The sequence below is a fragment of the Serinus canaria genome, chromosome 15 (genome assembly GCF_022539315.1).
Source record: "Serinus canaria isolate serCan28SL12 chromosome 15, serCan2020, whole genome shotgun sequence".
Lineage (NCBI taxonomy): Eukaryota > Metazoa > Chordata > Aves > Passeriformes > Fringillidae > Serinus > Serinus canaria.
The window spans coordinates 11,794,146-11,819,880 of record NC_066329.1 but is presented as its reverse complement, the minus strand read 5'-3'; the positions used below and the strand labels follow the sequence as shown (position 1 = coordinate 11,819,880).

The following is a 25,735-nucleotide window of genomic DNA, read 5'->3' as shown; positions in this document are numbered from 1 at the left end:
CGCTAACAAACAAGCTCTAAGTACGTGAGAAAACAAAAAAAATTTAGGGCTCTCAGACCCGGGGTATGGTTTGGGAAGAGGGCGGTTGTATTGATTATGAACACAAAAGAAGGTAGAATTTATGGAGCACTAGGACATCTTCCCAGTTAAGGAAGAAACTAATAAAAACAGCTCAGGAATTGTGCTGAAATCAGATCCAAGCAGGTAAAAGGTAATTATGATAAGAGACCAGTGACCCAAGAAACCCCCAAACCCAAAAGTAGAGAGAAACTGAGCACGTGGACTAATTAAAATGAGAAGTGAGATAATCACTAATCAATAGGCATTAGAGTACTAATTAGGAAGAGAAGTATGAAACTTGTAGGAAATAAACACTAATCCCTTTATTTGCTAGTATGACTCAAACAACAAAACCCCAGGAAATTCATGTAGCTCACGCTTAAATATCAAAGCAATATCTGACCACATTTGAAAAAGAGACAGTCTTTATTACAAAAGTTTTATACAATGTAAATTATAAATACAGCCTTCACACAAAATGGCTTTTGTCAATGAAAAAAAGCTTGCCTTGTCAGGTTGGCAAGCCCAGAAAAAACTGGCACTGCAGCTGTTACAGTGACAAAACCTGATGGGAATATCAAGACCTGATTCCTGTATACACACTTGGGAAGGAAAAAATAACTCGTTTTCTATGTGGGAAAAAAAATCCTCTCTATTCCTTTCAGGAGAAAGGTTAACCTACCAAATTGTATAGTTCTCTTTGGAAGGAGATAGTGTTTGTTTGCTTCTTTAAATGAAAGCCACATTCAGAAGTACACAGCAGGCTTTCCTGCCATAAAAGACATCAATCCAAAAGTCTTTGTTCTTGTCACATGTCAGATGGAAACCCAATATTAAAGATAAGAAGTGTGCCTGTTATCAGATTACAACTACATTTCTTGTTTTCCAGTTTCAAAATAAAACCCTGAAGAGACTAACCAGCTAATCTGCATTTATTGATGCTCTTTTAAACTGAGGGAGGCCTTTGCATTCACAAATGAAGAGATATCAAATTGAGAAAGAAATACAAGGACAGTACAGTCACAGGAATATGAATATATGAATACATGTGAGTGCACATGCAGGGCAATTAGCACCATTTTTTTTTCCAAGTGGCTCACAAACCATCTTGAAAATGATGGCTCATATTGCTAGTAAGAAGCTGAAGCCCCTGAACAACACAGTGCTCTGATTCCGATCCTACTAGAAATGGTCATTCTTAACTTTACACCAACATATAGAAAGACTTGAAGCTTTCTTGACTTTGAAAATAACTCAGAGGTGTGAAACTTGGCAGTGGACAGAAGACCCTCAAATTCCCAGGCTGTGTCTTTTCACCAGGATGCCACTTCTGGTTTCTCTTACAGTGAAGAATTGGTATTTAGAACAGCACAGATTACATGGTAATACAGTGATTCGTTACTTAACAGGCTGCATAGAAAACATACATTTTAAATATTTATCCCCTAAGAAACAAGTAACAGCACTGCATACAGTTCTCTTTCATATCCAATAAAAAGCGCCATCAGTTTCTCAAGTAGGTTCCATTTCATGGAATTCTGGAGGAGTAATGATGTATTTATTTAATGTTGCTAAGCAGCTACCTTTAATTTCTTCTTCTTCGCTTTCATGACAGGTGGCAATGATATTTTGAAAGCAGTCCTGGAAAAAAATATGGAAAAGCAACTGTCAGATACACTGAACATATTCCCACACCCACCCCTGAAATACAAAGAATAAACACTTACTCGCAGGTACTGCAGATAGGACTGAAGTTGCAGAATACTGAAAAATCAAAGAATTGGCTTTCACTAAAACAGGTCATTGGAATGAAAGAAATCAGACTGTTAAATATTTATAAACTTACTTGACAAGCACACGGAGCACACGTAGCCAATTTCAATGAGGTTGCGATGACAGAAGCAGGCAGCTCTGTAGTCAACGTGAACAGGAGGTGGGAGGACGAGCTGTGATCTCTGCTCTTGATCAGGGAGAAAAACCCACTGCAGGGATAGAGAGAAGTATTTTGTGAATTGGGTTGGTATTCCTGTATTATCAGGTCAGTGAAGTGAATATTTCATATCTGACACACAAAAAAACCATTGAAGTGTTTTTCAAGTGACTTACCAACAAATACTGCAGAAGGGATGGCATGTGAGGCACTTTCAAATATATGCCACCCGTGATATCACAGGCCTGCAAAGCAGAGACCATGATCAGATTGTTGTTTGATGACATTAACAGGGCATTCAGAATATCCACGTACTGCACAAGGTCTGCATGACAGAACTGTCAGATCCACTGAACATATTTCCACACCCACTCTTGATTAAAGGAAAGAGCTGAAGAACATGTTGAACTGTCTTAACATCAAGTATTTATGAGTTAATATAAATGGCAAATTAGAACAGCAAGTCTGTACCTGTTGTAGAAGACCTGAATCAGAGTCCAAGACACAGGCATCAATCAAAATACTCTGCAAGAGATGATGTGCATGAAAAACAAATTTAGCCAAAACCCACAGAGCCCTGTCAGTGTTACTGTTGTGATTTGTTTCCACGATAAATGCACTATAAATTATGTAATCATAAGAGAAATTAACATTTGTGTTGTGTTATCTTTACACAGAAATAAAAGATATTATAAATGGAAAAAAGGCCAGCTTCACCTGTTTCTGTGCTGCGAAGATCACATTCATGAAATTCATGTATTGCAATGCGCTGTCTTCTGCAGCTTTTATGACCTAAATACAAACTCAAAATTGTTAGCCTACATATATCACTGGATTTCAAGACTAAAAGAAAACTGTGACAGCAAAAGTTCTTACCAGAATCCTTGATTTAATTTCTTGATTGGCTAAGTATTAAAAAGAAAGAGAAATGCATCAGCACCTTGTTTGTATCACCCCTTTAATTCTGTAGTATATGACATGTCAGAATATACTGGATGTTAGATCTAACAGGTCAGATAGAATATCTATATGAAACTATTTCCAGTCCCAGTGACAATTACCTATGGAGTAATTCCTCTCAACCTCCAGTTATTCCACAGAAATTCCAGTTACAATTTACTTCCACACAACAGAAAATGTCCCTAAGCACATGGACCTTGGATCAAGTTCTTTAACTTTTTTTAATGTAGGCAACTTCAAACGATCCAAATAAACCTCTACCTATTAGTGTCAATTTTGGAAATGGGGGTGTGTCCAAACATGTATATTTGTTTGTGTGTGCATGTGTATTTATACCTTTTATTCAGGTTAAAATATTTACTCAGTATTGAAAACAGGAAAAGAGGTGTTACCTTTTAGGTCTTTGCCCATCTTGTTGATGTCTACGTTAGCTGCAATTAAGGAATCTACATTCCATTCATGGAAATAACTCCATGATCCACACCACATATTCAACACCTTGGCCAATCCACATTTTGACAAGCACAAGCCACAGCTATCAAGCAAATGTTTCAGTTTTGACTATTATAACAAAACAAGAATAGTAAAAGTTAGTACTATAAGAAACAGCCTTAAGAACACATAAAGCCTTTGAAGATTCTGTAATCAAAAGGATACAACAAAGCGCTTTAGCAAGTGATCCTGCTAACAGGGTTTCTGTTTGCTGGCCCTTCATGTCAGCTGCAATACAAGAAAAAGTGCAAAAATGACTTTTATATATAAAAACAGCTACTGAACCCAACAATACAAAATACCACACATTTTTAACTTTGGCTAATAATACTAATGCAGAGGCCTGAAGTGTCAAACATAACAAGCTCATCTGCTTTAAGCATATTAAAATTCATATGCTGAAAGTAGAGGACATTTCTGCAACTCCTTGACAGTCCAAGTGTGTTTTCCAATCCTGCATATTAAGCCTAGAATTTTCTTCTCCTTACTCTTTGTCATGAGGTCCTTAATCTCTTCTGCAATTGCATCATTTATTGCTGTTAATAATTCATATTTTCCATCCTTGCTGCCAGAGCAGTTAGATTCCATGGAAGGGCCTCCCTCTCCAAAGGGATCTGCAGCAGCCCAACGCTTCCCAGGGTACAGGAAACGGCTGAAACACAAGGAAAATAAAGAAAAAATGCTATAAATGAATCAGCTGCAGGTAACAATACTCTGAAGTTTAATTTAAAATTTTAAATCCTTTTAATACTTTAGGCATTATTGAGGCTATGTAAGGTAGGTGACCTTAAACTGGAGTAAAAACCACATTCAGCTCCCTCCTTTTGAGACATCTCTTAAGAGATCTGGCAAAGTTCTTTGGCTGCACTTGGGGGTAGATCCTGAGATTCACAAATATCTGGGGGTAAAAATATCCCCTAAACAGGGAACTTCTGCCATTTGCATTGCTCCGCTCCACACATATCTACCATTCTCTCTCAGTGTATTTATAAGTCTATGTAAACCTCCCTTCTAAGTCTTTTTGTTGCTTTGTAAGTCATTAAGATCCTTTCCTACTTAGTTTCAGCTAATTTCTAAGACAATGATATATTACACACTTTTCACTTGGTTTCTAGCCATCAAACAAGAAAATCAGGAGACAAATACAGGAAACTGGAAGCCTTCACACTGTTCAGAAGCAGCTCTACCTTTCCTGAGTGTGACTTGCTATTACAGCGAGTTTGTTGGTGCGATTCATGAGCAGGTGAGAGTTCCCCAGCACCATCACTGCATCGATGCATTTCGACAGGGTGAACTGCTGGAAAAAAGAGAGCAGATGTAGCACAATAACATTTACAGAGAAGCAGTTCAGAAGTGATCTGTGAAATGACTGCAGTTTAAAAACCTAAATTTGAAGATGCAGAAAGAGGTTTTTCTATTAAAAAAGCTCTAATGAATACAGAAAGCTGCATAGCTATTTCAAAAGGTATTACGATATCCATTATACCTGCTTTAGCAGACAACATTAGCACAGTTCAGAAGTCAAAGAAAATTATACCATTTCCCCCAGAATTGGCCATCAGCGTGCCAGGGCCCAAAGGGCGTACCTCAGCCTCTCCCAGGGCCCTCTTCCCCCACCAGATCGGGTTGGTGTCGAGGACGATGATCAGCAGGCTCAGCTCATCATCTGCAACGGGAGCGCACAGCAGCGTCACTCCGGGCCCCGAGCAGAGCGGTAAAGCCCCGGATCCCCGCTCTCGGCCTCTGCTTCCCCACGAGCAGCCCGAGCCCCGCCGCGGCAACCCCAAACCCCTGCGGAGCACCCCCGGACCCCGCCGGGCTGCCCCGGCCGCGCTCACCCGCGCTCATCGCGCCGCCCGGGCAGCAGCGGCTGCGGCGCCCGCGGATGACGCCCCGGGCCGGCGCTCCGCATCCGGGCACGCCCCGGCCGGCCCTCCCCACGCCCCGGCGCGGCGGGCGGAGCGGAGCGGCGATGAGCACGGACGGTAACGGGGGCGGCGATGGGCACGGACGGTAACGGGGGCGCGAGGCAGCCCCGGGACCCGCCGGGCCGGGCAAGGGCTGACGCTCCCCGTTGCGTTTCAGACTTGATCGAGACTTTCAGGGCGCAGCTGAGGGACGACCCCGATGTCGCCTCGGCCGTGGCCGCCATCCGAGCGTTGCTGGGATTCCTCAAGCAGGACCGAGGTGGGCTCGGGTGCCCCCGGCGGGGCGCGGACCCCGCGGAGCCCCGGCTGTCCCCAGGGCGAGGCCCTGACCACGCGTCTCTGCCTCCCCTCAGGAGAGACCATCCAGGGCCTGCGGAACAGCCTGCGGGACGCCATCGACACCCTGTCGCGGGTGGACTCCTCGGTGGCCGTGTCCTCCGGCGGGGAGCTCTTCCTGCGCTTCATCAGCCTCACCTCGCTGGAGTACTCGGTAAGGGCTGCCCGCTCGGCCCCGCCGCGGCTGCTGCGGGGCCCTGCAGCCGCTCAGCCGGCATCCCGCTCTTTGCCAGGACTACTCCAAGTGCAAAGAAATCATGATCGAGCGCGGGGAGATCTTCCTGACCAAAGTGTCTCTCTCGAGGAATAAAATCGCCAAGCTGTGTCACCCTTTCATCAGAGACGGTGCTGTGAGTAGGCTGGAGCAGGGACACTGCTGTTCTGTTCTGCTGTTGCTGGCAGGGAGGGAGGAACAGGAGGGGAGAGGAGTCTGATGGGGGCTTCTGCAAAACAGGGTTCTGCACAGCAAGCCATGACAAAAGTCAAGGTTTACCGAGGCTCAGCAAACGTAATGTGAGAATTTTTTTTGTCCTGGCAGCGAATACTCACACACGCCTACTCCAGGGTGGTCCTCAGGGTGCTGGAAGCAGCTGTGGAGTCCAAGAAGCGATTCAGTGTTTATGTTACTGAGTCACAGCCAGATGAAGCAGGGCAAGTATTCATTAGTTTGGGGTTTATCTTGGTTAACAGGGTAAGGTATAGCTACCATCCAATTTGTCCTGCCCTAAGAAAAGCTGCTAGGCTTGGTTGGGGCCTTTTAAATGGCAAGTGTCACTCATATCACATTACTCTGGACAAGTGAAAAAAAAATTTTAAAAAATTTGCTAATTAACGTTCCGTACTCGATATCCTAATTAGTGTTATCTAGGTTTTCCTCAAAGGTTCACAGACTTGGTCAGTGCCAGGCAGCCTATTTTTCCCTTGGGAGATGGGATACAACTGCTTTATAATTGTCTCTTTAAGAAGTAGGCTAAAATAATCAGTATTATCCTAATCGTAGAAAAGTTAAATATACAGCTAACAATGTCATTTAAAGATGCCAAATAATCCCTTCAGACCAGATATCGTTGTGTAAGTGAAGGAGTTAACCCTGCACACTGGGTAATACATGCCACTAACAACCTGTAACAATTCCTTCCATTTCTATACAATAACTCATTTTCTGTTCTACCAGCAGGGGAATGGGGGCAGTCACAGTCTTCACTCTTTCAGACAATATTTTCCTAATATTGTCTTTAAAAAAATAATTGTTAAGATCCAAAGGTTTTCTTTAATAGGCAAAAAATGGCAAAAGCCCTGAGGAAGCTGAACATTCCCGTGACTGTGATTCTGGATGCTGCAGTTGGGTAAGTCTGATCATAAATTTTGATATTTTTCATCACAATTTCATTTTGACAGCAAGACAGAATAAACTTAGATGTAAGCAGCTTGTTCAAACCCCAGGGATATTACTTAGTTTGTCAAAGTCATCCAGCAGGCCAAACGAGTTCCAGCTTTAGGTGCACAATTAAAATGTGTCAGCTACAACACAAGCATTTGATTTTGCATGTTGGAATGAAAGAACCAGACCTAAGAACTTGTACAGATCTGTAAAAAAGAACTGAGGTGCTAAACAAAGAAGCCACTTTTTTTCCTAATTTGCATAAGTGTGATCATTTTGTGGTTTCTTAAGGTATTTGCTAAATTAGCACTGTTTAGTACAAGTCCAATACATGAGAAAAGAAACAGCTACAATAAATCTGAACATTCCTAGTTAGAATTTAGCTTCTTCCAGCTTTTACACAGTTGCCAGGGTCAGCTATGGCTGGGGAAGAAAAGGCTACTTAATATTCCTGCAGGGAAGGAGATGAAATCTCACTCCAAGGATGTGTAGCAGCATGTGGACTTACAAGAGGTAGATGGAACTAGTGCAGAAAATGGAAAGATTGTTTGAATTACTCATTTCTGTTCTGTTCAGCAAGTCTTTTGTCCTATTACCCAGTAATGCTTGGATTTTTTCTCCCTTTTTTACAGCTACATTATGGAGAAAGTGGACCTGGTGTTAGTTGGTGCTGAAGGTGTAGTTGAAAGTGGAGGCATTATCAACAAGGTAATTGGGAGTTTCTTACATCATTCTGTAAACTCTGGACTTTTAAAGTTTGGTTTCTCTGAAGCATTTAAACCTTTTTGAAAAGTCTCTTCCATTTGGATTTTATCCAGTAAATGTCTGTTAATTGTTGGAAGCTGGGCAATATTTTCAGGCAAGCACTGAGTCTGCAATGTTGTTTTCCATCTGTCTCCACAGATTGGCACCAATCAAATTGCTGTGTGTGCCAAAGCCCAGAATAAGCCATTTTATGTGGTAGCAGAAAGTTTCAAGTTTGTCAGACTCTTCCCTCTCAATCAGCAGGATGTCCCTGACAGGTTTAAGGTGAGAGAAACTCAACTTCCATCTTACCCAGCTAAGGTGCATACTGATGTGCCTGTGAAAAATTGTCTTCCAAGCATCTCTGATGATCTGGATCTCTCTGCTGTGGAATATTTTGGGGTTGCTCCATGGTACAGTCAGGCACCAAACAGCCACAATTTGTCCTGATACTGGCACTCTGTTCCTAAAGCAGTTCCTTTAGGGCACAGGAGTAGCTCAGGGTAAGAAACAGTTAAACCAACAAACTCCAGAATTACAAATTGTACTTTTTACACAAGATAAAAGAGCTGAGACCAAGGTGGCACCAGTGTGTGCACTTGACTTCCTTCACTTTTACCACAGACATCTGCCTGAGGCTGTAGCACTGCTCTTGCCCAAAAGAGGATTTAATTTGCAGTTGTGCAGTAACTCATGGTCTCTGTTTCCTTCCAGTACAAAGCAGACACTCTGAAAACAGGGCAGAACCTAACAGAGGAGCACCCCTGGATTGACTACACCTCCCCATCACTGATCACTCTGCTGTTCACAGACCTCGGTGTGCTGACTCCTTCAGCTGTCAGTGATGAACTCATTAAACTCTACCTGTAACTCAGAGACTCCTGCACAGGATGTGTCATCTTCAGTGACTGCCAGGGTTCTAAGAACTTGGAGGCTGATACATGAGCATGGCAAGGAAATGCCATTAGAAGGATTAACATAATTATGGACCACTATTGAAAAAATTCTCAAAGTTATTACAGCTCCTAAAGGCCACAACTAAATTATTTTAAAGAGGGATGGAGTATTTTGATACTGTAAAATAAAATTCCTTATGGTGTATCCAGACTGACTCTGAGATTTGCTGTTACTCATCTGTGGTATGTACTTGAAAAAACCAAAATGAAAACCTGCACAAGGGTGCTGATGGAAACCTGCAGCTCCTGCCACACCAGAGTGGTGCTTTTAGCTTTGTTCTCAACAACTGCAGGCTCTGTCTTTAGGCTGTGAAGAAATTAGATCAGCTTTGTTCTCTTTTTATAGAGATATTTTGTTCTCTATTTTTTATAGAAATCCAGTTTTATTAAAATAAGCAGTGTTTTAATGTAAAAATGTGGTTAGAGTAACTGTCAGCCTTCAGACTCTATGTCCTCAACAGCTTCTGCTTTGAGCCTGTGGTTGCCTGTTAGTTTCTTCTCAAACTCTTCTTCGCTAATTTTTCCCTTTTTTAATCTTTTCAAGAGTCTTGTGTCATTCAGCAGCTCTTCCATGTCCTCATCTTCAATATCAGAGCCCTGTTGGAAGTTGAAAACAACAAATTAAACACAACACCAAAAGGTTTTCATTGTACACAGTTGAACACAAGAGAAGATTACAAGTCGGAGTTTGCCAGAAATATCCAAGTAGGAAATAATGTTCAGTTCCTACCCAGGACACTGTAACTCTCATCTACACTTGCTGAAAATTGACAAAAGCACCCTCAGGCCATACTTCTGCACCTCGGAGAAACAGAAATCCTATTACTGACCAGCATCAGTGCTGAGAAGTTGTTTTAGTGGTTGGCTTTAAAAACCTCTATCATTTTTTAAGCTTTGCTTGTCCAAGTCCTAAAATGTTATTTTACAGCCATCAGTTCCACCACACTAAAACCCCAGGGCTCTCTGCATTGGCAAGGCTTCAGTAATCACTGCAGTTTAAGGGAATGGACACAGTTACCTCCTCATGCTTCCTTTTAGCTGTTACTTTCTTTTTCTTCTCCCTCTTGGCTTTCTGCTTTGACCATGCTTTGTTCTTTACAAATTTCTTTTTCCCTTGATTCTCTTCTCTTTCTTTTCTTTGTTCTTCTAATTTCTTTTGTCTCTGCTTTTCTCTGTTTTTATCCTTAAATGATATGGAGTCTGTATTGACAGTGACTGGAGTAAAGTCTGGAAAACATTTTCCTCTTAGTTCAGGCATTTTTGGCATTTTTAACAATGCAAAACCTCTGGCAAGACTGGCAAAATCCAGATCTGTTGAAATGAAGATCATAAAGTAAGTTTCCTGCTGGATAAAAAGTTAATTTAACTGAGAAAGTAAAAAAAAAGTCAACATTATTTTAATGTATTGTTTGCACTCTATACCTTAATACTGGCAACAATACTAAATCACTTTTATTTCTGCTTTTATCAGTTTGGTCAAGCTCCATATTTAAATGTTTTCTCTTGAAACAAGATGCTTGAAAAAAAAATAGGAGTTTGTCAAAATCTAATGGTGCTGGAAGTGAATGTGAGATCAAAAATCAGAAGCTGAAGCTTTTGGACAACACCACTTTGCTTTTGTTGTCTGAGAAAAACAGCGAGAGGCCCCAGCCCTGCTGGGAATTACCTTTGATCCGGAAGATCAGGTTACATTCGTGTTTGGCGTAAGCCTGGACATAAGACACAAAGGCTTTCATCCCTTTCTCAAACACTGCCCTGTCAGCCAGGGCCATGGACTTCAGCTTAGGAAGGAGATCCAGAACATTCGTCTGTGGTTTCATTTCCTGCATGGGACACTGGGAACCAGAAAATAAAACCAAAGGAAAAGTTCAACCAAATGATGAGGAATGCACTGTGAAACCTCAAACACACCCTTCTTGGTTAATCCTCAGCTTTGAGCCCCTTTCCCTTTGGGCACTCCAACACACAAGTGTTGAGTGTTGAGTGTTGGTGACCATCAGCCCCACACAACAGCTCCTGGCCCAGCAGAGGAGTTCTCACAGAGAACTCTGCAGCTGCACAGAGGCAATATCTTCAGCTCCTGCTTCATCAAGCTCATTAGAAGGTCTCCAGAGAATTTACACAATGAATCCCACTAAGGCAGGAGCAGGCATGGGAGGCTGTAGGAGTTGTAAGTAAAGAGCAGAGAGGCTGCAGGGTATGAGCTGCTGGTGGCAGGGCTGGGGCAGGACTGTAAGCCAGCACTGCCCTCCTGCAAATGCTCAATTTACACCCCTAGGAACAAAAGGCCTTTCCTTACTCTTTGCATGCACTCCTCTTAGAAACCAGTGGGTAACATTGGAGATGTATTTCATGTTCCAGCTGTATTTGTTGATTAATAAGCAACTCTTGTCTTTTAATTCTGCACCTCTGCTAAAACATGACCCACGTGTATGACCCCAAGCTCTACAAATTCTGATTTCAAAGCTCCTATCAGTAAGTCTGTGCCCTTGCTCTTTCCTTTGGGGTAGAATAAAAGCCTGCTCACCTTCTGGTTGATTGAGAGGAAGTTAATGTAGGATTCTTCCATGGGAAGCAAGAACACCAGAGCGCTGCCCACGTTGCCGATCCGCGCTGTGCGACCGCAGCGATGCACGAAGGCACTGAAAGAGCCCAGCAGAGAGCTCAGCTGGGTTTGGAAGCACTGGGCAGCAAAAGGGCAAATCTTGTGGGATGGAAAACACTAAACTAAACCAACAGGAATTAGCAAAGTGGCAATCCCACTCAGTTGTTAGGCTAAAGCAAGGGGCGTCTGCTTTGGGAGTGAAATTCAAGCAAATTGGAGGAAGAATTATGACAGCAAAAGTTAAAATCTATGGAAAAGCTCCTTTCCTGTGAGCTTTCAATGTACCACTCCTTGAAGGGTTCAGTCCCTGCTCTCATCTCTGTTCTCCTTCACCCCAGTGTCACCTCTCACTCCTTCTCTGATATTCTCCCACAAAGCCTTACCCAGAGCCACCTCTGCAAGCAGATGTGACAATCACCCCCTGACTGACACCTACACACCACAGAGTCACTGCAATTCACAGCAGTGACAACAAAACCTGCACTCTTTCAGCCTCCATTGCTCCTACATTATTTTGTGTGTTCTCTCAGATTAACCTTCAGGAAGTGATTAAATGTGTTTTATGCAGTTTTTTGTTCCTGAGACTTAAACAGCACAGAAAGAAAAGACGACACAGAAAGAGAAAGGATCTCAGGATCTGCAGATGTACCTGGCACTGCTGGGTGGGTCGTACTGCAACACCCAGTGCACTTCTGGAATGTCAATGCCACGGGCCATCACATCTGTGCACACCAAAATGCCCCTAAGAAGAAGAAAAAGTGCGTTTTCATTAAGCTGTCATTTGAGAAGAGCCAGCCTCCTCACAACTGTGTGTTCTGCACCTTCACTGGAGAGTGAGGAACAAAACATATTAAAACATTTGGGTTTTTTTTTTTTTTAAGAGACAAAATATAAGGTAATTGCAGCTTTCACAACTAAAATTCTACATAACATGATGAAAATTATTGTGATTTATATTACATTTCTAAGACAAATCAATTCCCCATTAAAAATTCATATTTTAAACCAGCATGGCATCCACCACAGCCGAATGTGCTATAATAAATGTTTAAATAAAAGACTTAAGACTTGAGTGACAATTTTAGCAAAGCTGCCATGCTGTTCTTTTTAACAGCTGGTCTTACAATCTGCTGGTAATTATTTTTCTCATAATACAAAAAGCTAAAACTCAGGTCCCATGCAATAACAAAAATGACAGTTGATGAGGCAAGAGTTTCTTAACAGCATCCTGCAAAGCTGCCAAAGAACATTTCCCTGTGAGCAGGTTACAGCTCTGGGTTGCCATGTTCTGGGTTTCCACTCTGGTGACTAATCAGGAAAAGCTTATTTTTTTCTACCAGTTTGTTCAAACATCAGGGCTAATGTGTGATTGTAGCAAGTGACAGTGCAGTGTGCTCACCTCCTGTGCTGCCACATGGATTATCTGAAGTAGGATGCAGATGCTCCAGTCCCATTTTCCCTTTGTTTTTGTCATATTTTGTGATATTATCAGTATCACAATCTGTGATATCATCAACACACTCAGAACCAGCCTGGAGCATCCTTCACCTGAGCCATCCTTCCACACCAAGCAGCAGAAGAACAGTCAGACACAACCACCTCCCCCTCACTGCTTTGGCCTCTGTCTGGTTCAGCCCATTCCCACGTTCTCACCCCGGGAGCTTCCGGAACTCCGTGAAAATCTTGTTTCGCTTGTGCTTCATTTTCCCGTGGATGCTCATTATTTTCACCTGCTTAATTAAGGATTCCAGAGCCTTCCCATAGTATTCCACACAGGCACACGTGCTGTAGTGATAAAAACAGGCATAAAGCAAAAGGTTTTGCTGCATTTTTTAATCAGGTTTAATCAAGCTAGAATTTCCCAAGCCCTTCCAAAAATTTACACTTTTTTTATTAAAAACATGCACATAATTTTTATAATTAACATATAATTATTTATAATGTCTTACTTTAAAAATGAAGTAATGATTAATCTCTTTTTAGGCACCATGTTCTTAAAAACAGCTCTTAAAATGAATCACTTGGAAAACAGTTGTGTCCTTTGTAACAAAGGGCAGAGTTTTGGAATGTGGGTAATTAAAAACCAAACTGTTCTCACAATGAAACACAAACAGAATTACCTGAAAAATACCAGATGCTTTTCCTGTTTGTGCTGACGAAGAAAATGCACCAATTGGTTAAATTTCTCATCTGCCTTGCAGATCTAAAAAATGCAAAAGAAAAACATAAGTAAATGGACTTTGGCTCTCCTGTTAACGTGATCCTAAGCGGCCCAGACCTAAAATCTTATTGATAGGACCAGGAAGAAAGGAGAGGGACAGGGAGCTCAGTCAGAGCCCAGGCTCACACCATGTAGTAGTTCTCCAGGCGTGTTGGGGTTTTCTGGGTGTTGCTGGCTGCCACTCCCTTCTCCTTGACCGAGATGCGGACGGGGTTCCGCAGCCCTGCCCTCACCAGGTTCTCCACCTCCTGGGTCTGGGTAGCTGAGAACAGACCTGTCCTCCTCTGCTTGGGCAAGAAGTCCAGAATGGCATTCAAGCTGCAAGGGAGCACAAGGAAAATGTAACTGTCACAAGTCTTCCATCAGGAAGAGCTTAAATCAATGGAAAGGAGTTTACAAGCAAAATAGGCTTTGGTATCACCTGTCAAACTGCTATTGAAATAATTACCTTAACTCTGAGAGAAAGAGAGGAAAGCTCTCACCTCTCTTTCTCCCAGAAAGATAGAGAAAAGAGAGATCAAGGCTTATTGGTTGAACTGTTTTATGCCATACTGGAGTGTGAATAATGATATTTATTAATAGACATAGGCTAACATACATCTCAACAAAGAAAAATCCATATTCATTGAGGCTCCACATTTCCTGACTCTCCTCCCCCTTAGCAACTGCTTTGTGTAGTTACAGAGCAAAGATGAAATAACAAATTCAAAAACTTCAAAAAACAGAACAAATTAACTTTGGAGGCCACTGCAGGCCACGCTCATCCACATCCATCACACATCAACTCATTTAAGACTGCAGAAGAACCACCAGAATTTATTATTTCAATACCTTGCTTCAAAGCCCATATCTAGGAGTCTGTCTGCTTCATCCAACACCAGCACATCCAGAGCCTTCACACAGCTGGCAAGGTCCAGCCCATCTGCTTTCCTCCTGAACAGATCCTCCAGGCGGCCTGGGGTGGCCACGATGATGTTCCCCCTGTGGGTGCACACACAGAGAAATCCCTCACTCAGGGGAGCAACCTGGGAGAACTCCTGCCATTGTTCCCACAGCACAGCCCTGCCCTGCATCCTTCAGTGAAACACCTTCATTTGGTCACTGCTAACTGCACCCATGTCTCAGGTGCCATGGCACGGGGGGGAATGCCCAGGTGAAAGCACATCCCCTGTGGCAATAAAAGTTTAGAAAATAAACAGCAAGTATGGAAAGCAGCTATCACTGCAGGAATAATTGGTACCTCTATGCAAAAGCCAGGGGCTAATAGGACTCCTTCAAAACTTCAGCATCAGCATCAGCACCAAACAATTCCAGGAAATTAATGAGCAGGGAGAAGTGAAATATTCACTGAAGGCACTTTTCAGCTTTGTTTTTCACCCAATCAGCAGATAAATGGTGCTGCTGTCACAAAAGGGCTGCACCTCACTCCAGGAACAGACCCCACGATTTCCCAGCTCACCCCAAAAGATTCTGGCAGGAACACCCCACTCCAGCAGCAGCAGGAATGGGATAGAACCCTGACAAGGAGAAAACCACAGCTCTGAGACACTGACAAACAAACAACTCACCCATGCTCCTTGAACCTTTCAACATCTTCCATGGGGTTCCTCCCACCAATGAAAAGAATCTGACTAAAAGAGTAAAACAGAAAGATTTGGGTCATCTGGAAGTTTTGCTGGTTCACCAGGGACAGAAGGACGTGTGGTCATGGAAGTGCTGAAGCTCACCCACCTGAACATGGGGAAGTGTTTTGTGAAATGTGACAGCACCTCATCAATCTGAATGGCCAACTCCCTGGTTGGGGTGATGATTATAGCTCCAACCTGGAAAACAGGAATTTGTGGGGAGAAAAAAAAGAAAGATTTGGGCAGAATTCCTCCCTTTCAAGCTAAGTGAATATGAGCCATGATTTTAAGCCTGGTTTCAGACAAAATATTTTCACAGAAATACAATAAATATAAAAACATCCAAGAATGTCTATGATGGATACACGTTTGTATCAATGTGTAAAATGTCTCTGCTGAAAGAGCAGCATCTAACAATGACATTTAACAGCAAATGACACTGAAGGTCCCTGCACACTAAAATGTATTCAAGGTCAGTGGATGCTAAAAAGGATTCAAATCTCACTTGCAGCGTATCAGGGTATTCCATGTCCTGGGACATTTTTCTAACAGCTCAGAACCCTGTTCTGTTCATGCCAGAGAAGAAGCTGGATACAAGTTCAATGAAGTACATTTTTATTTCAAGGTTTTAAACAGTTTATTGTTGCTGACTATACATTTCTTGAAGTTCTCAAATCTTATTGGCACATCACAATAATAAACTCAGAACTGAATATTTTAATCTCACCTGCATTTTCTTTAACTTTTCTTCCCGTCTGAGAAGAATTTCCAGTATGGGAATCACAAACGCCAAGGTTTTCCCACTGCCTGTGACCTGTGAGAGTGGAAACAGCGTCAGCCCTCCCTCAGCTCCAGAGACAAGGCTGGAAAACAACGAGCTGCACGAAGGAAAAGCACTCACCGCTTCTGCAGCCACATCTTTGTTACTCATGAACAGCGGGATGGTCGCAGACTGAAAAAAGAGAAGCACCACATGAGCAGGTGAAGTACTGGTAAATCTCAGAGGTGAAAACTCCTCCGGCACATCAGAGCTCGCTGTGAACGTCACCCAAGCAGAGCCGGTGGGAAAGTCACGGATGCGGCTTCTCGCTGCTACAGACGCGGTGACCGCTGCGACCGCCACCGGCCCCGGCGCTCCTAACACCGCCCGCGCCCTCCTTCCTCAGCCCGGCCTCCCCTTCCCCGGGCGTGCCGCGGGGCCCCGCACCTGCACCGGGGTCATTTGGTGGAAGCGGAGCTCCCGCAACGCCTGCAGCACGCCCGGGCTCAGCGGCACCGGCAGCGAGCTCCAGCCGCCCTCAGTCACCGCCTCCATCTTGGCCCGCCGGTGTCACCGCCCCGCCGCTCCCCCGCCCCGGGACCGCCGCGGCGGCGCTCGGCGGAAACATACACCGCGGCACCTCCCGTTCCGCCGCACACCAGTTCCGCCTCCGCGGCGGAAAATTTCGGATTTAACAAAAAATTCCCATTTTTATGACGAGCTGCCTATCGCAGTGGGTACTGCTGCGGGTCTTACAGCAGCGCTGTGCCAGCCCACTACCCCAAACCTAAGATGTAGGTTCAGAGCTACCTGATATTTATCCTACTTGCCCCCAAAGCTGGATGGACTCTGGATAAATTTCTGATATTCTAAGAAAGCAGGGAATCACAGAATCGTTAGGATTGTGAGAAAACTCTGGAGTCATGCAGTCCGAGCCCCCTGCCAAGGCAGGGTCACCTGACACAGAACACACCCAGGTGGGTTTGGAATGTCTGTGCAGAGGGAGAAACCTCGACCTCCCTGGGGAGTTCCAGTGCTTATATCACATTGATATGGAACTTCTTGTGGTTCAGTTTATGGCCATTACTAAAGAAATCATTTCTAAAACCCCCTTTGTGTTAATCTGTATTTCCTTACGGTATCAAAGAAAAACCACAAAGCTGCTTTTTATTTTTTTTAAAGAATTTGTTTATTTATCGAACCTGGGTCATATTTAGATTCACGAGCAATTTTTAAATGTACATCTTTGAATTCAATTTTCAGTGTTTTACACAAAAATATTGGCACACAACAGTTGCAATAAGGTGTAACAGCCACCTCTCTGAAGAACTGCTGCAAGTGTTTGCCCGAGGTTGAAAAAACTTTACCTGGAACATGAAAACCTGTAACAAATTTTAAATTAATTGTACAAAACTGTTGTGTGTTACTTGTAGAGGATCCCCCTGGAAAAGACCCCACCCCACCCCCAAAAATGATTACAACTAATATACATCAGTCACAACATAATCCTGGCTCAGCACCCACATCAGACGCTTCTTAAATTTTTAAACCAATCATCAGAGAACCGAGGAAATTAACTTTATACAAAAACAAATCTACATGTGCCTGAAAAAAGAAAACACACCAGTATTTAGCATTATGCTAATTCTGATCAGATCATGGCAGAGTTTGCCACTGCACTTAAATACAAGGGCTGCATAGCGTGGATTGAACCCCCAGGATCCAGAACCCTTTGGCCTCAGGAACCCAGATTTCCTGAACACTTCTGCCCTGGGCACTGGGCAAACAGTCTGAGCTTTGGACCTGCAAAAGCCAAAGGGTTCACGAGTGTTTGCCAAGACACTGCACACAATTGGCTTCCAAATAAAACCTCTGAGAGACTAAAAACCGTGTAAGGAACATTTGGTGATGAGCAGAGGAAAAAAAAAAGCATTTTCATATCAACTATTTAATTAAAAAGAACTTTGGGAAGAAGTTGGTATCATTAAGACAGTTGCTAATGACTATCTTTTAAATAGCAACTAGGTATGAATTTTAACCTTTTCCTTGGCAGTTTCTGTGAGTGGAGAAGGGATTATTTCAGTTTGATAACACCTACTGCAGGGTTAAGGGTGTAAGGATGCAAACAGTCACCTTAGGGCCTTGTACCGTTTCCCTGGACAGAACTGCAAGTGCTTCTGGAAACCGGGAAAAAAGTTAGAAAAGACAGAACAGCTTGTTACTAGAGTGAGTTACAGAGTTTGCAGCTTGCCTGGACCTTGCTTAGCACACAGACTGGGCAGATCTCAGTGGAACAAAATGATGCCAATAAAGTGACAAGATTTCAGCACAGCTTTTGCTACAGAAGATATATAAAAACAATTCTTTTTTTTTTTTTCTTTCTTAACTAGGAAGGAACATAAGCAAATAAGTTTTACAGTTCAGTAAAGAGGGTTCAGAAACTAAATGACTTTTTTTTTTTTTGTTTGTGACCAGGATGTTTGGTAGAGAGTGAACTGAAATCTGAGACCACAGAAGGATCTTACACCACCCTTCGGACTTCAAAAAACCTCTTCAGGTAGTAGATTTGTCCCAGTGTCATGGCAACTAGTACAAGGGCTTCAAAGAATGACCAAAGAACCACTCTGCTGTTTGTGTTGTCATTAACTGTTGGGGAAAAAAAAAAGAGAAAGTAGTAAGTAACAAAGCATTTCAACTGAAAACATCCTGCCATGAATCTGAGCATTGCACAGGAAGCACTGGGTTTGTGTCAGGTCATCACAGGTGTCCCAGAAGGGCCCTGCAGCCTCAGAGCTGAGATCTGAGGGGGATTTTTCTGAACAGTTTGTTTTAAAACTCACTTTGGACATACACTGCAGCATCTTTCTCTATTCTGCCCACCCTCCTGGCCTCTGAGCTGCCAAACAAAGCCTCCTGCTTTTTCAGAGTCAAGCAGGGAACTGCTGATCTCTGAAGGGTCACCATCTTTGGTTCTAAACATTCAGATTTTTCTTACATCAGAGCATTAGTAACAAATGTCACAAAACTGGAGATATTCATAGCTTCAAATAATTGAGGAGACACTGCTTTCATATAATGCTGTGTTTTCACATGAAAAATACTTGCCCTTGATTCTCACCCATGAAAGTAACAGTAGTTCTGCTCTATTTCAACAAAATATTTAAAAAAGAGACTTTGGCTCAATTACTAAACCACATCCACTTCAAGGGTGAAGCAACAGTTCAACCAAAGTTTGGGAACCAAATCACGGAATGATTTGGGTTGGAAGGGACCTTGAAACTCATTCAGTCTCATTCCCTACCAAGGAAGGGCAGGGACACCTTCCTTGGGCACCCCCAGGGCTGGGGGCAGCCACAGCTTCTCTGGGTATGCTGTGCCAGGGCTGTACCACAATCCCAGGGAGGAATTTTTCCCCTGTATCTGATCTGAACCTCCTCCCTTTCAGTTTAAAACCACCCCATGGTTTACCATGTCCTTGTAGATGGATTAAATAATACCATCACTGGTATCTGCATGAATACACCATTCAAACAAGTGCAGAATTTACATCACTTAAGCAAATGTTATTTAGTACAACGAGGGGAAGCCAATTTAAAGATGACTGCAAGCAACACCTACATTCTTTACTCCATGGGCAAGCCCTGCAGGATTTAAATTATTATTTTTGAAGTCAGTAGGAATAGTTCTCATGGAGTCATGTTTAAATGGCCATTGACAAGGTCAGTGCAGAGGGGGAAGGCACTGGCTGGGGCAGGCACCTACTTGCTCGATGTATTCTCTCTCGGACCTCCATGTACTCCTGCTCGTGCTTCACAGCTGTCATGGCCACTGCTAACTCGTTAATCATCTCTTCTAGCTTGTTCTGATGAGCTGCAGAATAATTTCAGAAGCATCAGAAAGTCTGTTAATGACTGGAGAAAACGATTTCAATGAATTTATGTGCAGTTAAAGGTAATTTCCTGCTGCAGAAGGTCTGGCAGTACAGCTGAACAAACACTTCCTACCCCTACAGCCAAGTTCAGTTTCTGTAGCACTTTCCCTGACGTGTCTCTGTGGTGTTTAACGAGTGGGAGAACATTTCTCCACATCCAAAGAGAAAGAAACACAATTCACACTGCCAGTGTGCACATACTTTTCCAGGAGAACAGAATGGAAGAATGCACAAGATCAATACCACACACTAATATCTATTTTGCCAATATCATCCAATATGTTCCAAGCAAATTATCTTAACATGACAGCTTTTCCTAGTTGTTAAGCTTGCAAAAATAGAATGACTGAGAATTTAGCTCAAGATCATGATGCTGGCAAATCATGAGATCACTTTCTGAAGCAAAAAAATCACATCCTGTGATCTTGAAGCTCAGCTGAAACCCAGCATTCAGGGGGCACAATGCCCAGGGGCCTGGCACAGCCTTCACTTGTGGTGTTGTGAAAGCAGGAGAGGAGTTAAATACCAAACCAACAGCACAGAACCAGCCTGAGACAGTTCAGCAAATGGAAAGCTCAGAGATCTCAGATTTAGTGGTTTGACTGTCATCACAGGATCTTTTTAATACATCCAACTGTCCATCACAAATTTATAAATTAGGCAAGTCATTTGCAAAGTTTCCTAGCACCAGGTTGAGGTACCATTCCACAGACACACCCTGGGCAAGCAGCTCTCTCTAAAAGTCACAAAACCCAACATATTTTCCTTTCAAGGGACACATTTGATTTGGAAGCTACCTTACTACAGTTTTATTTGTAAATTAAATGTTTCAGATCACAGTCTGAAAATAAAGCTTTTCAAAACACACACCTTGTGGGGAACAGTCAAAAGAGAAGACCAGAGAATAACACTCATACAATTAAAATCTAAATAGTTGTGCAAACCACACTCACTTTCCTAATACCTCAAATCCCTTATTTTCATGGCCAACTGGTCACTGCAGTAAGTGCCATTTATTGGTAAGAGAAGAAACTACAGTTGCAGGGACAGTCTAAAAACACTCCAAAAATTCACCTCAGAAAATTGTCTTATTGCACTAATACTCTTTACAACAGATACAGGCAGACTCAATAAAAGATCGGAGTCTTAAAAAAAAAATCAAAAGTAAGGAATGTGCTATTTTTTAGGGACATCAAGCACTCAATGCCCAAGTTATTTACTTGCCAAAATAGAAAACAAGATTTGGTTGCCCTTTCTAGCTACAATTATTGATTTATAAATAAACTTTATAACATGCTATGCAATACAATTTTTTTTTACAGCAAATGACAAGTTTGAGTTTTTCCCCTGACACATCAGTAATAATTCATAACCTATGAGCAGTTTATTGCTTCCAAAAGCTTTTGATTACTCAACCTCCCCTTTAGCAATAGAAGGCAAACACTGCCAAAAACATCCAACATTCTTGGATGTTCAATGTTTTAGCTCAATTTCCCCTAAACTGATGAAATATTCTGTCAGCCATGAATAACCACCTGAAGGCAAACTGCCATGGCCAGTGCAAGGACCTGATCCCAAGAGCTGCTCAGGGTATAAACCTGCCACTGGGAGCCTGCAGGTGCTCAGCATTGCTCAGAATCAGACCTTTTGGGTAGTTTATTAAATAAAGACATTCTCATGCTCCAAACCAATGTTACAGAGAAAAAGCCAAGTTAGCTGTTAGTGAATGATCATGTGCCAGAGACAAGATGCTAAGGAGCTTTCAAAAAGCAGTCCACATACCATCCCAGGTATCTCCACCACCTAGAGGAAAGTGTGAGAGATGAACACAGGTACAGGACAAAAGGCTGCAGATAAAACAGTCATTTACACAGCTATGGGAGAAGTTTTCTATTAGCACATTTATCAACTAAGGCTCCACACTGCTGAGCCTGCTAGGAATCAGAGGATGGCATTGATGAAGGGCTAAAGGATGGAAGCATTAGTGTCTGCAGATGGGACTCTCTGGTGATTTTGCCTCAAATTGTGTAATCAGGTCTAAAAACATCCACTTTAGCTGTGCAAGAGAACAGCTAATCACACCTGGAGGAATGGGAATCCTGAGAGCCCTACTCAAGTTCCCAAGTCATGCAGGTAGGGAAAGGCTCCCGAGCTGGAGCTGAGCTCCTCCCAGGACTCTTCCTCACCTTCTGTCTCCATGTCTTGCCCCTTGGGAGCTTCCCCGATATCAATAGTGAACATCACTATCTTGGGAGTCATGGTGGACATCCTGTTGCTAAAGCAAAACTTGTAAGTTCCATCCATGTGGGCAGCAAAGGTGTATTTTCCACTGGACTCTCGGTCTCCTTTATAAATCCCTTTATTATCAGGACCTGTGATCTGCATGGGGAAAACAGAGGGTCACAGGTTTTTATTCCAAACACAGAGCTCTCAAATGCACCATCACAGGCACCAACACCATCTGTAGTAATCTGGCTGCTTTGGTATACTTCAATCTTTCCCTCCCACAACTCGTTGGTGCAGCTCCCCGCACAGAAATCTCTTTTAAAAAACCCCACAAACTTCTTGGTAAAGAAAGTCATGCAAAAGCCTCTCTCCCTGGCCTCCTGTGGTGAGATAAGCAGTCTAGAACAAGCAAATCACAAACCCTGGCTGTCTGGCAAATTAACAACTGCAGGGGAAATCTTATCTCTGATGTCTGAAGGAAAACAAAAAGGAAAAAAAGCCATTCTCCAGTTGACTTTAGACACAAAGTCGGGCATTGTTGCAGTCACCATTTCAAATGGACTGAACACCTGAATTCTGAGCTCTCGGGGTCACTGTGATCCTGAATTCCCATCCCAGCAGACCAAACTACTGCTGAGTTTCCACAAGGGACACGTGAAGGGGATCTCAGAGCTGCCAGCCCCTGTCCTGTGTCACAGCCTTGTGTCATTTTCAACTGCTACAGGACTCTCAGCAACAACTCCCACGTCTGTGACATCCCAAACAAAACCCTCTCTGCTCTCTAGCACGATGAAAGCAATTCATCCTCAGCATCTCCTGATTCGATTCCTCTCTGAGGATCAGTATTGGGTCAAAACTTCGCCGATGCCAACCACGCGGATTAAACACAACACCTTCGCATCCAGGGGGAAGCACGCTGCTCCTCAAGGGGCAGCACCTGATTCCAGACAGCAACCGTGGGCGCTCCTCCCGCCACACGATTCCCGGCGCCGAGGCTGCACCGAGCGCGGTGGGGCCGCAAACCGCAGGGGAAGGGGGGGACAGCCCGAGCCTCGTGCAGCGGAGCCGGCGGTGACACCCGCACAGGCACCGGGGCCCGCCCCAGGCCGCCCCCGCCGCGCCCTCAGCGCTGCCGCCGCACGGAGCCCCCGCAGCGCGGCGGGGCCGCCCCCACTGGGAACATCCCGAACCCCGCGGGCGGCTCCAGCCCCGCTGTGACCATCCCGAGCCCGGCGGGCGGCTCCAGCCCCGCTGTGACCATCCCGAGCCCGGCGGGCGGCTCCGGCCCCGCTCGGACCATCCCGAGCCCGGCGGGAGGCTCCGGCCCCGCTCCCCCCTCCCGCCGCTCGCTCCCAGGAGGCCCCTCACACAGCGGGGCCGCAGCGCGCAGGCCCGGCCCCGGGACGGCCCCGCTCCCCAAGGTCGGCCCGCGCCGCCGCCGCTGCCGCACCTCCACGTCGATGTCCAGGAAGCCGCCCTCGGCCACCTCGAAGATGAGCCCCATCTTGGTGCCGGACGGCACGCGCTCCAGGAAGCACTCCTCGGCGTGCGCGTCGATACTGACGAAGTAGGCGGCGGCCGGGGCCGCCAGCGCGGCCACCAGCGCCAGCACCGCCCGCACCGGCGACATGGCGGAGCGACCGGCGGCGGCACCGAGCGGCGCTTCCGGCCCGCGCCGCGCCTCTTCCGGCGCACGGGGCCGCCGCTCATTGGCCGCCGCCGCCCCGCTGCCACGTACGGGCTGCGCTACGGCAGCCGCCGGGAGACAAAGGGCAGCGGGACCGCCGAGGCGCTGAGGCAGCGCCCGCGCGGCGCGGGAGGCGGGACCCACGGGGGGAGCAGCCAATGAGTGGGGAGAAGAGGCAGGGCGGTGGGAACGAGAGCGAATCAGAATGAGGAGCGGTAATGAGGGGGCGTTGCCCGGCAACGGAGCGGGGCGGGGAGAGCGCGGGAGGCGGGAAACGGCGGCTGAGGGGATGGGGGGAGCGACAGCTCCTGAGGGGTCCCGGTGGCTCCGGGGGCAATGAGGGCAGCCGGGAGCGAGGCAAAGCGGCTTCACTGCGGCTGTTACTGCTGCCGAGGCTGCTGCTAAAATTGAGAAATAAAACTTGCTGCAGCGAGGAAGATGTTTGGGGAGCAGCCAACGTTTAAGACGGTAGTAGGGAAGCCCAGCGTGTGGACTATTCACGCTTAAGGAAGCACAGTCATGGCACGTCCAGTTTGTGCTTCACCCCAGAGTAACTGTTTAAAAACCCATTCCTTGCATGACCATGCTTAAGCGCTAATTTCCAGTTAAACCTCCCAAACAGCAATACAGATGTTCACGCTTGAGCTCAAGGCAGCCTGTTTTGTGAGCAGCTGTTTTAATGATGTGGGGAACAGTTAAAGACTAACACACAATCTGGCTTTCCAGTGAAGTATTTATGCGTTGCTTTTGCCAAAAAGAGCCGGTTGTTGTAGCCCTGGTGACGCTCAGACAGGTTTATGTGCACAAATGCCAGATTTACATCAGTATATTCTGCTCTCTCCCTCAGCTCCAGGTGTGGGCCAGCAGAGCTGCTGCGCCAGGGCAGGCACAGGGTGTGGACAAGTGTGGACAAAGTTCTGCAAGACAGGCTGAGCCTGAGGAGCTGCAGGTCACACACGTGGCTGGATAAGAGACTTTTCCTGCCAAGTCGTTTCCCATGAGTTTGGATCAGGCCAACATCGAACCTGCTGCTTCCCACACCACAAACTGCACTGGTTTTTCATCTTTATCAGCTGCAGCTTTAGTCTTTCCACACACGTTCCCTACACTGTTATATTCTCCTTCTACCCACACTTGAACAGAACAACAGGAACTTGCATAGTACCAAATTCTCGTGGCAAAAATTTCTTTTTCTCATCTCTAACTTGGGCAAAATGATGATTTCACAGCATAGCTGCTCCCCTAAGGTATTGCAGAGAGTTCTCCAAACATTCTGCTCAGGCTGCTCCTCCTCCTTGTGTAAGCACCTTTGCCAGGAAAGGATGACTACACCATTATTCATCCTCCTGCTCTCCCTGGAACTTTTGCAATATCCTGTGGTGTCCAGCTTTGGGAATAAGTTTCATGAATGTTATACAGATATATATTTTCACTGAGTTATTGCTCTAACTTAGGCAATTGATTGCCAGGCTCAGGTATTTGGGGGCTGATTGCTCCACTCTTGGCTGCCCTGGTACCTACGGGCAGGGCATGAGAAAGATCAATATTTTGTACCCTGTGGCAGAACGAGGTTGTGACAGAATTGCATTAAAAGCTGGGTCTGGTGTCACAGTGTTGCATTTCTGGGTGTTACAGAGTTACATTTCTCCTCCTTCATCCCTCCCATTCACCTGTGCCGGCGTTTTGCATCTGCCAGTAGACAATTAATGCTGTATTCACAACATGCAGCATGTGCCTTGTCATTCCAGGCTTGGCTCTTGCAGCTTCACTGCTATTTCTCCTGACTAGTTCCAGTGTTTGATATTATTCATCATATCTTGTCCAAAATAAAATGTATTCTTCCTACTCTGCATACAGCAAATGGCAGGACTGGGACCTAAAATTATTTCCAGG

The 25,735-nt window shown here is 44.7% G+C and overlaps 4 protein-coding genes across 6 annotated transcripts; 1 reads left to right on the top strand and 3 right to left on the bottom strand.

Annotated features, from left to right (window-relative positions):
- Positions 1–463: 463 nt before the first annotated feature.
- On the bottom strand, positions 464–5,349 carry GTF2H3 (general transcription factor IIH subunit 3). 2 transcript variants are annotated; one of them, XM_050980495.1, is made up of 13 exons: positions 5,281–5,349; positions 5,029–5,108; positions 4,630–4,739; positions 3,931–4,094; positions 3,608–3,670; positions 3,343–3,372; positions 2,867–2,895; positions 2,708–2,782; positions 2,462–2,515; positions 2,167–2,235; positions 1,907–2,042; positions 1,788–1,824; positions 464–1,701 (listed from the first exon to the last, which is right to left on the bottom strand). In XM_050980495.1, the coding sequence occupies exons 1-13, from the start codon at positions 5,288–5,290 to the stop codon at positions 1,632–1,634; spliced, it is 927 nt and encodes a 308-aa protein (XP_050836452.1). In that variant the 5' UTR covers positions 5,291–5,349; the 3' UTR covers positions 464–1,631. The 2 variants fall into 2 exon arrangements, with proteins under 2 accessions (XP_050836452.1, XP_050836453.1); XM_050980496.1 differs by having other exon boundaries at positions 4,630–4,736.
- Positions 5,296–8,932, top strand: EIF2B1 (eukaryotic translation initiation factor 2B subunit alpha). Of its 2 annotated transcripts, none has more exons than XM_009092482.3 (9): positions 5,296–5,427; positions 5,528–5,629; positions 5,724–5,860; positions 5,940–6,056; positions 6,245–6,357; positions 6,984–7,052; positions 7,720–7,795; positions 7,991–8,116; positions 8,546–8,932. In XM_009092482.3, the coding sequence occupies exons 1-9, from the start codon at positions 5,328–5,330 to the stop codon at positions 8,699–8,701; spliced, it is 996 nt and encodes a 331-aa protein (XP_009090730.2). In that variant the 5' UTR covers positions 5,296–5,327; the 3' UTR covers positions 8,702–8,932. The 2 variants fall into 2 exon arrangements, with proteins under 2 accessions (XP_009090730.2, XP_018772335.1); XM_018916790.2 differs by having other exon boundaries at positions 5,364–5,455.
- Positions 8,933–9,133: 201 nt separating this feature from the next.
- DDX55 (DEAD-box helicase 55) lies at positions 9,134–16,587 on the bottom strand. The gene is made up of 14 exons (XM_009092483.4): positions 16,446–16,587; positions 16,140–16,190; positions 15,966–16,052; positions 15,345–15,436; positions 15,182–15,244; positions 14,445–14,594; positions 13,742–13,931; positions 13,513–13,595; positions 13,046–13,177; positions 12,042–12,134; positions 11,315–11,429; positions 10,454–10,622; positions 9,806–10,098; positions 9,134–9,384 (listed from the first exon to the last, which is right to left on the bottom strand). The coding sequence occupies exons 1-14, from the start codon at positions 16,551–16,553 to the stop codon at positions 9,220–9,222; spliced, it is 1,791 nt and encodes a 596-aa protein (XP_009090731.1). The 5' UTR covers positions 16,554–16,587; the 3' UTR covers positions 9,134–9,219.
- A 575-nt stretch (positions 16,588–17,162) lies between these two features.
- TMED2 (transmembrane p24 trafficking protein 2) lies at positions 17,163–23,818 on the bottom strand. Its single transcript, XM_030232580.2, has 4 exons — positions 23,606–23,818; positions 22,116–22,308; positions 19,761–19,868; positions 17,163–18,644 (listed from the first exon to the last, which is right to left on the bottom strand). Exons 1-4 carry the CDS (start codon positions 23,783–23,785, stop codon positions 18,520–18,522), a joined length of 606 nt encoding a protein of 201 aa, XP_030088440.1. The 5' UTR covers positions 23,786–23,818; the 3' UTR covers positions 17,163–18,519.
- Positions 23,819–25,735: the final 1,917 nt, after the last annotated feature.